Here is a 10,196-nt window from a genome sequence, read left to right as displayed (position 1 = left end):
AAAAAAAGCAAGAAAGAATAAGTAAAAAACCAGGGGGAAAAGAAACAAAAGATTAAAAAAATAGAAAATAGGAAGGAAAGCTAGGAAAAAGGGATAGAAAAAAGAAAATAGACAGAAAAATAAGTAAAATGCTTGGAGGAAAAAAAACAAAAGATGTAAAAAAAAGAGAAAAGTAAGAAAAAAAAATGAGAGGGGGGAATAAAGATGGAGAAAAGACATCAAAAATAAGTAAATAGTTAGGGAAAAAAAGGATAAAAAAAGAAAAAAGTAAAGAAAGGGAACGAGAGTAAAAAGAAAAGACAAAAGTGAAGAGCTCGGGAAAAAAGATGAAAAAAGGGAACAGAGAAAATTGAGAAAAAAGGAGAAAAAAGCAAGACAAAAAAAGAAAACGGCAAGGAAAAACACAAAAGATAAACAAAAAGAAAAAGAGAAGCAAGAAAAAACATGAAAAATTACATATTTTGGGGGTCCCTTTATTGATATATAAAGAGAAATAATGTAACAGTATTAAAAATTGAATTAATAAGTAAAAAAATTGTATTTTTCTCCGCCTAACACTCGAAAGGTCCCTGGTTCGAGATCGGCTGGAAACACATGGTGGCCTGGAGAATGACGGTCGCCACCAGGCTATATTCGCCCAAGACACGCCACAGGAAATGGTGCCCCTACAACCTTATTGGTTAAAGGAACCAACCAACAAAATTATAATAGCATTTATCTTTTCACTCTCCATTGAACCTTTACCTAATTTAAACATTCAAGTTGTTTACACGAAGGCACTTTAAAATCAAGCAACCCAAATCTATGAAAAATATCGCAATAAAATGTCCATTAAAAATATGTACTTTCCAGTACAACAAGAAACAAAATATGAAATGCAAGAATAGACTTTAGTTTTAACTTTTTTATACTCAACCAAATCAACAACAAGGATCTCATGGGGAGAAAAAGGCATATCGACAAGAGGAACAAAAACAACGGCTCTTGATTGGTGGGGAGCCGGCTCCCATCTTCATCTGCAAGAGTCGGCTCAATTAGGTTTTTCCTTTGCGAACGGCGCATCCCTACTCCACATTTGTGACATATGGCTTTTGACAACAGGCCACAGCTGAGTGGTAGGTGCCCGAGTAAGCCAATCACGTAATGTGTTGTTGAGGATTTGGGGGTAGCAAAAAAAAAAAAGGGTGCAAGACACGGAAGGGTAGGGCCTCCTGTCAGACGAAGCCCCTCAGACAAGACAAGCAGCAGCTGGCAAACTACATCAATCTGTAATCAATGAACCAACTGGTAGATGGGATTATATGCCTAATTGCACAGCAAACCAGTCCAAACCAAAATGAGCAGACAGCATCAGCTTGTGTGCATGACCCAATAGTGGAGACGACTATTATATTTGGCCTCCATGCTTATTAATCATTCAAAACCTGCCAAGCTTCGAGTTGATCGACCCAAAACGGGGAGCAAAGTGCTAAATTAAAAGGCTACCCATTGCCGATCACCGCATCAAAAATCAGTTCAGATTATAAATCCCACCAGCCAATGAATAACTAAGAAGGAAAAACATATATAAATCGCACCGGAGTATAAGTCGCATTATTAGGGGAAATGTATTTGATAAAAACCAACACTAAAAACATACATGTCATATTGAGAGGCAATTTAAAATAAAAATTAAAAAAATGTCCAGTGTGAAATGTCCCCTCCTAGCATACTTCACTTGTCAAGTCATGTCTATTTGTATAGCCCTTAATCACTAAGAGTCTCAAAGGGCACCATCGATTATTGCAAACCACAGACTATTATTACACCATCCCCTGATCTAAAACCTACATGAGGGCAAGGAAAAACTCAAAAACCTCAACATGAGGAAAATGAAGAAACCTTCGAGGGGGATTTATTAGAACAGTAAAACACAGAGGATTTGCACCTTGCATTGATCACTTTTGAGTTAGATGAAAAAAAAATACTTTGGCGAAATGAGGCCTAATCTCCTGTCTTATCTGTTGATAGTTTGCCAGTTCATTTCAGCATCAATAAAAGCAACTCGTTAACGTTTCCATCGATTGTAAAAGTAAAATATTTCAACTTGATTAAAAGTGATTTCTCTACAAGGTACAAATGCTCTCTGTTTTATTGTTGTATTACATCTCCTAGAGAAGGAGAAACAAAGTCATTTTGGTAACGTTTGTGCAAGTGACATAGGCTGGGTGTCATGATTACTGAAGTGAATCACCTGTGCCCGCTCCTTTGGCGCCAACTGCCTCAGACTCTGATTGGCTCCCTGTCCCTATTTAAACCCACTCCTATCTGTCCATCTGCAAACCTCAGTTAACATTAGGCAAGCCTTTTCGACCCTGACTCCCACCGGTTTTTGCTCCTGTCTGTCCCCTGGCTTCGACACGTTTTTTTTTTTTTATACTGACCACGTCTATTCTCCCGTCCCGGATTTCGACCTCTTTTGTCCCCAACTACGTCTAATCTCCTTTACTGGCTTACGACTCGCTTCCAAACCCGACCACATTTTTGCTCGCCTGTCCCGGCTACTGACCCGTTTTTCCGTTCCTGCCTCCACCATCGCTCACCACGGAAGATCCACTTCCACGTTCAGGGTGACCTGCTTCCCGCGTCCAGCAATCCCCGGATCGTGGGACCCTTTCCTTTTCTTCCAATAAAACTTGTGAGGAACGCAACGCAAGTGGGTCCTGTCTCCGTTCCGGTCCTGACACTGGGGGTTATTCTACGCAAGAGTGGACATTTTTCAGTACAACACCAGCAGCGATGAAATTATCAACAGAGGCCTAGAGCGCTTTCTCGTGGTATGGTGTGACAATAACGTGAAATGATTTACAGGTAACATATATAAGGTCCTGGGAACCTCCTGTGTGGGTTCAAATCCAGCTACCGGACTTACTGTGCGGAGTTTGTATGTTCTCCCCGTGCTTGCGTGGGTTTCCTTCGGGCACTCCGGTCTCCTCCCACATTTCAAAGACATGCATTTCAAGTGGATTGGCTGGTCCAAATTGTCCCTAGGTGTGAATAAGCGAGTTGTCTGTCCCTGTGTGCCCTGCGATTGGCTGGCAACCGGTTCAGGGTGTCCCCTGCCCACTGCCTGATGATTGCTGGGATGGGCTCCAGCACCCGCGCGACCCTACTGAGGATAAGCGGTGCAGCTAATGAGATGAGAGATGAGATATATATGATATAAAATAATGTGATCATACTGTTCCACATAAGTCTCACCAGAGTATAAGTCGTACCCCCGGCCAAACAGTGGAAAAAAACTGCAATCCATAATCCAAAAAATACAGTATTGCGTAAACTTCAGTAAAAACTCGAAATAAAGCAAGGTGACATCTATGGATTTTGAACTTGCAAGGAGGACCGGGAGAAAGGCTCTCAGATAAGGAAAAAAAATCGTCCCTTCCTAAAGCCCTCCCTGAGTCCCTACTTTTAATTAAATCATCATGGTTACAAAAAACTGATCAGTCCTAAAAGGTGTGGATATCAAAGAACAACAACATAATTGGCCAGTAGCGACAATGATGCAATAATCAAAACGACGAACAACTGGTATTCCAAACAAGGAACTGGCATCCCGTGAAATCTCCTTTGTACCCTTTCAATAGTACCAAATTTCTCACCAATACATGGGGTCTTCTTTATACGAGCACCTCTAAACACGGGAATTTCGTTATACAAGTTTAATTTGTAACAAAAATGCTCGCTATATAGGGAACATCCAGGTCACGAGCAAACCCAGAGGCTACCACTAGAGACCGCTCGAGGCTGACTGCTCGCCACTTAACACCGATCACCACTTGCCACCACCAACTGCTAGCATCAGCTTGTTCACTTTGCATATGCAAACTACAAGAAAAAGTCTAAACAAATTTTTGTGTCTATGTTAATTTAAAGTGACATTAACTTTAATTTTCAATACTGTCTCAGTCGGATGCGGAGATTATAATTCATGCATTTGTTACCTCCCGTCTCGATTACTATAATGCACTACTCTCTGGTCTCCCGAAGTCTAGAATCAAGTCTCTTCAACTGGTACAAAATGCCGCAGCGAGGCTTTTAACTAGGACAAAAAAGTACGATCACATAACACCGATTTTGGCTAACCTGCATTGGCTCCCATTTAGCCTTAGATGTGATTTCAAGGTTCTCTTAGTATTATACAAAATCATACATGGACTTGCTCCCTCTTATCTTTCAGATCTGATCTGCCCCTATGTCCCGGTCCGAAGCCTACGATCTGAGAGTGCCGGTCTTCTGGTGATCCCAAGAGCAAAGAAGTGTTCTGCTGGTTCGAGAGCGTTCTCCATCCGGGCACCGGTGCTGTGGAATGCTCTTCCCCCTGAGATCCGATCTGCAACCTCAGTGGAAATGTTTAAATCTAAACCTAAAACTCACTTCTACTCCATAGCATATGAATAACCTACTCTTCTCGTCGGCTGAAAAATAGTCTGTGTAATATACCTGTAGTGTAATAATCTGTGAAGCCCTTTGAGACTCTTCGTGATTTAGGGCTATACAAATAAAAATGACTTGACTTGACTTTAATTTTAAATGTACAGCAAGTGCTTACATATCACATAACAGGCTCTCCATCTCCGCCAATCACTCCCCTTATTGATCATCGAAAATCCTTCTCATTAAACGATAATATAATCTTACAAACGCAACGCGGTAACTATTCACTCACATTATAACAGACCATGTAGAATACCACGACAACATTAACAATCTACAATGACCTTGTCGTCTGCTAACAGTGACGATCCGGATTAGAGCCGAAATGGCCGGGACGAGATCAGTCTTTAATATAAGACGGGGTACAAAATTTGAAATGATCAAAAAACATATAAAACAAGTTTAAGTTGACTATGCAATCACAATGAATCCTTACACGAGCAATTCTCCTGGGAGCCACTGTACCACTGTATTTTCTAAAATATAGATTCAAAATATCGTTTGTTTTCTATTAATGACATTTGGAAATAAAAGGAAACCTGTTTCAGTGAGACTGTAGTACAAGATGAGCTCATCTCATCTCATCTCATTAGCTGCACCGCTTATCCTCAGTAGGGTCGCGGGGGTGCTGGAGCCCATCCCAGCAATCATCGGGCAGTGGGCAGGGGACACCCTTGACTGGTTGCCAGCCAATCGCAGGGCACACAGGGACAGACAACTCACTCGCTCATTCACACCTAGGGACAATTTGGACCGGCCAATTCACCTGAAATGCATGTTTTTGGAATGTGGGAGGAAACCGGAGTGCCCGGAGGAAACACGCAGGAGGTTCCCATGACTTGAACTGTGCCGCACGTGCGCTAACCACTGCGCTGCCGTGCTGCCAGTACAAGATGATATATGTTTAAAAAAAATACTTCTTTCTCAATAGTGATTAGACCAGAGTTTCCCAAACATTTTAAAACGATGCACATATTGTTTTTCATAAAAGAAATCGCGAGGCACATTGTCTGTTGAAAAGGTTTACACGTTTGTTTATTGTCTTTAAAATTACTATATTCCCCAAATTGACAGTATAAGGATGAGGTTGACCCATAAAAACCCAGACCGGTTTTTCGTTAAAGGAGAATTATATGATCAATTCAGACAGTGTTTGTGACACGAGCATTGGTTCTCATGGATTTTGGTCTATAATTTTGCTCCAGATATTTAAAAAAATATTTTAAAAAAATACTTGAAATAAGAAAACTGATCTGCCCTTCTGACTTTTTTTAGTAAAATAAGAAAATAATTTGATTATCAAAATTATGTGTCAAATATTTCCCTTTTTTGCAGTGCAATCGAATCTTAAATCAGATGATTACTACATAGGAATAAAAAATAGTAATATGCTGCTACCTACTGATCTGGGTGAATGTTACAGATGCTGAGCTCATCTTTGGAAGAAACAAACATACGGAACAATGGCATGTTTTTGTTTGCAAAGATAAATTGGGAAATTTTCCTGCAGCACACAACACGACGCACTCGTTGAAAACATTAGAGTAGACGAACCTTGGCACATCTATTGATTTAATTATTTGTCTGACTCAAAAGTCTAGCTAAATTACTTGCACAATTTGGCATTAAAATGTTAGGGGAATGACACCATAGAGTATTTCCTAAATACATAGAAAATACCGGCATGTTGGAGCTTTCCAGAAAATACATATGTTGTATATGCAATACAAATGACCATGCCTTCAATTCTAACTTTATTGTTAGCGAATGGGAGACAAGAGACAGACATATTTTCCTGTCTGTCTCTTTAGTTTTCTTGCCTGAGTAAACAGATCAATTATTTATTTGTCTCTGTTCAATAGCTATTTGGGGATTTGTAAACTTAACATCAAACCCCCCTACACATACACCAATATTTATAAAGAGACCATACGAAATATCACATTTAATATTTGTAACTAAAAGCAGAATAAAAGAGTTATAATTTGCAGGTTTTATCACCGTAATCTGGGCACCATCTTGTCCATATTGTTCAATGGTTTTAATCCCCAGATTTTTAGTGAAAATCCCCCAGGTTAGGAAGCACACTTGTGTTGCCTCAGGCTAATCTCAGATTATGAACCACACATTTACAGCGGATAACCAAAGTAGTGAAAGGAGATTTGGGGGAATTTGTAGCATGATACTTTAGGAGACATATGGATGAAACATTTTCAAATATTTGAGGTATGTATGACTCTAAGAAATGAATACAATAAAATGTGTTTACTTTTTTGCGTACACCTAAAATGCTAAGTATGTTTTTACAGCAATTGTCGAGGTTTTCATTTCAATTTTAAGATAACAGACTTCTTTTTTTCATCCGTGTTTAATAAAGATTGAAAGAAAAAAATCAATTTTTGTTGTTGTTGTCAGCTCTCCAAAGTTTGTTTGCAGCATCGTTTGTGCAAACAGATGGTAGACTTTGGCGTTTGTGACACATGGCATCGAGTGAAGCCTTGGCCAGAGAGCCCAGCCCAAGATAATTGGAATTTCATTAAGGTTTTTTGTTTGTGTGAGTTTGTGTGTGTGTGTGTGCATATATACTTTACATTCATGTGTGTGTATGTGCTAAGAGTGGGTGTTAGGGGTCTGCTGTAGTTTAAGGGGGTGCAAGAGGGCCGGGACTCCACCTGCTGCCACCTGTTCATCTGCTGTATGCTTTATAAAAGCTGCTCCCATCTCTAAGGCACAGATACCTTGGACTCTTCAGATCATCCACACTCTGGAAGTTGAACTAATACTTTGATGCTCACGGGACAAAACATTTGGAGGTCAGCCAGACAGAATCCACCACGGACCCCTCATAAGAGATTTTCGTCATTGTGAGCTCTCTCTTCAGTTTCCTATCTACAAAAAAACCATGAAGCCTCGCCGGTCGAGCTGCACAGACTCAGGATCTGAATACTCAGAACCGGACTCCAAAAGCCCGGAGAAATATGAGTCGGCCACGCGGCGAAGAATGGCCGCCAACGCCAGGGAGCGGAAGCGGATGCAAGGCTTAAACACGGCCTTTGACCGTTTACGAAAAGTGGTGCCGCAGTGGGGTCAGGACAAGAAGCTGTCTAAATATGAAACCCTTCAGATGGCTCTCAGCTACATCATGGCCCTCAACCGGATCTTGACGGACACTAAGAGGCACAATGCTGCACACGTGCAGTGGGTGGACTTGCAGTTTGACCATGTGCAGCCTGAAAACTGTCAGTACCTAATGAGGTACGATGCTGCAGGCCAGGACTATATCAACTCCTCTTTCTCTTATCAGTTTGATGGGCATCAGCTTGATGTGTGAAAAAAAGCTGGTTGGCATCATGTGAAGCAATCATGTTGTAAGTTGCAATGTGTACCTTTCAAACAGTAAATACATTTGTATTGAAATATTCTTTTAATTATCTTTGACAATCAAAAGACTTATTTTTTAAAATCTGATCTGTTTTTTTGTTATATCAAGCAGCATTGTCAACACATAGACATGTTAAACAAAACATGGCATTTAGATTATGTATGTCATTGTGAAATTATAGCTGTTTCCTATCATAGAGCGCTGACATTTGGTGCTATTGCTATGAATATATAGAATCTTAGCCATGTTGATATTTAAAGCTAATATATGTGTATTGTTAAAAAAATACCTTGTTTTTCACATGGAAATAGTTTTAGATTGAGAATAAAGATGATTTTCTATTTAAATACACTGTATTCTCCCTTTTCTTCATTGTCTTGTATGTTGATATTATGATCATCTTCATCCTATACTATCACCAATTTAGATTTGGAACAACGTTTCTTTTCTTTAAATTAGTGTTTAATATATATATCAATTTGATATAATTGTTATTCTGTATATACAAAGAAATAAGCACGCAAAACTGTGACACTTATTGATCTTGCCAGTTGTATTGAAAATTGTGTTTGCTGCTAAATTTTGTTGCACTACTTTTAATTGCACTATTATAACAGTGCAGTATTTTTCATCGCGATTTTTGTATTGTATTGTATTGTATTGTATTGTATTTATTTATTCGGCCAGTAAAAACCATAAACATGATATATACAAGAAATCATTTGACACGCGAACACTCAATAATGATAAAATAATAGATTTAAAAGAATAAAAAGAATAGAGTAAAAAAAGATATTGTAGTGTATAATACAAGGTAATTATATAGAATAGTTTAAAAAGAAAGAATATGTAAATACAAGACTAGAGTAGAATAGGTCGGAGGAACGCCGTTGGCATAACAATACTATACACAATAACCTAAATTAATTCCCGTTGAACATACGGATAGCGGAAGGGTAAAAACTCTCTTTAAGATGTGAAGTCTTGCTCGCTCGATATTATTAAAAAACAAAAATTGCACATACAACTGAGGCCAGTCTCTAAGCAGTACCTTGTAAATATTTTGCTATTTATGCTGACATTCTTTTATGTCATTTTTCTATTTCCAGTCTTTATTCCGTGTTTATCTTGTTTATCCTGGAGCGTCATGTCTAATCTCGTTGCAAACAATGTTCACTGCGTTGTTATCAATGACAATATAGACGATTGTAATTCAAATTAATAAAATATATTCCAAAATTAAAGGTATCAAGATGATTTTTAGTTTGACGCTAAAATCTAATTTTCCCTCTCAATTAGCTCATAAATCTGCTAACACTTATTTGTGCTACTAAAAATAGCGTCATTGAAGATATAATGTTATTTGTATTCGTTTTTATTGTGCGTGTGACGTGCTTGCTTCACCGGTAATGGCAGGACATGTCCACAAGCGCTCCACACTGGCATGTAAATCCTCCTTTTGTTCACAGCCTCTGCGCATGGAGATAACAGAATCTTACGTCAGCAGCAACAAAAACAATAACACTACACAGCAAAAACACAAAATAGTATTCATAATCATCATTACTGGAATGATACCCAAAAAAGGGGGCCGTTTTTTTCTCTTCTGCCTCAACTCAAGATTGTTTGCTCCTGGATCGACACTACAGATTTAAATGGCAATCATAGCCTATTGTTAAGTGATTGTCGCAGATTTGAAAAGTTTGAATGGTGGCACAAGCCAGAGCAGATTAAGGAAGCCTCTGAGCAAGATGCCGGCCTGGCTTCAGCGGGGGAGCAGAAATTAAACTTCATTGTGTGCTAATGGCTGCACGTAATCGCTTAGTTCAGGACCACTGAAGCATGAGCGCCCAGAGCTGGACCAAAACACTGCTTTGAAAATAAACAGCACTGGTTTAACTATAACACCCAACTGACACTAGAGGAGCCACATTTGGTGATGTAAAACGGAGGTACATTGAGGAATTATCCACTATATTACTATTTCTACTGATAAATAGCACCTAAGACAACATGCATGTGACATGAGCCTATTTCTTTTTGGTTCCAGAAGCTGGACATGGCTAGCGCTCACAGATGGTCATAATGACTCATTGGCCACATTGAATGTTTGCATACCTAATAAACGCTCTCTGACAGTTGGCATGTCAAAAATGAATAGATGGTAGAGTCAAAGGTGCGTGTCAGTGACACTGCAATTATGTTCTTCATTAATTCAGTCACCAGCAGCCAACAGTTGGCAGCGGGGAAAAAATGGACTCGACATAAGACTAAACTCAGTGATCATCGTATGAGTTTGTATTAGCAACAACAAGGTTTTAGCAGGACTGAGAAGGAC

General features: G+C 39.2%; 1 protein-coding gene and 1 long non-coding RNA gene across 3 annotated transcripts in view; one reads left to right on the top strand and one right to left on the bottom strand.

Annotated features, from left to right (window-relative positions):
* Positions 1–10,196, bottom strand: part of LOC148354057 (uncharacterized) — a 36,002-nt gene that overhangs the window by 18,175 nt on the left and 7,631 nt on the right. For both annotated transcript variants that reach the window (XR_015852573.1, XR_015852574.1), the window contains one exon: positions 9,263–9,330. This is a non-coding gene — a long non-coding RNA (uncharacterized LOC148354057). The remainder of the gene's footprint in view (positions 1–9,262; positions 9,331–10,196) is intronic.
* On the top strand, positions 7,229–8,063 carry atoh7 (atonal bHLH transcription factor 7). The gene has a single exon (XM_088351528.1). The coding sequence runs from the start codon at positions 7,379–7,381 to the stop codon at positions 7,805–7,807; it is 429 nt and encodes a 142-aa protein (XP_088207654.1). The 5' UTR covers positions 7,229–7,378; the 3' UTR covers positions 7,808–8,063.

Source organism: Urocampus carinirostris, chromosome 13 (assembly GCF_059441175.1).
Source record: "Urocampus carinirostris isolate Australia breed hairy pipefish chromosome 13, RoL_Ucar_1.0, whole genome shotgun sequence".
Classification (NCBI taxonomy): Eukaryota; Metazoa; Chordata; class Actinopteri; order Syngnathiformes; family Syngnathidae; genus Urocampus; species Urocampus carinirostris.
Note: the sequence above shows the minus strand (reverse complement) of the source record. Positions and strands in the feature narration are given on the sequence as shown.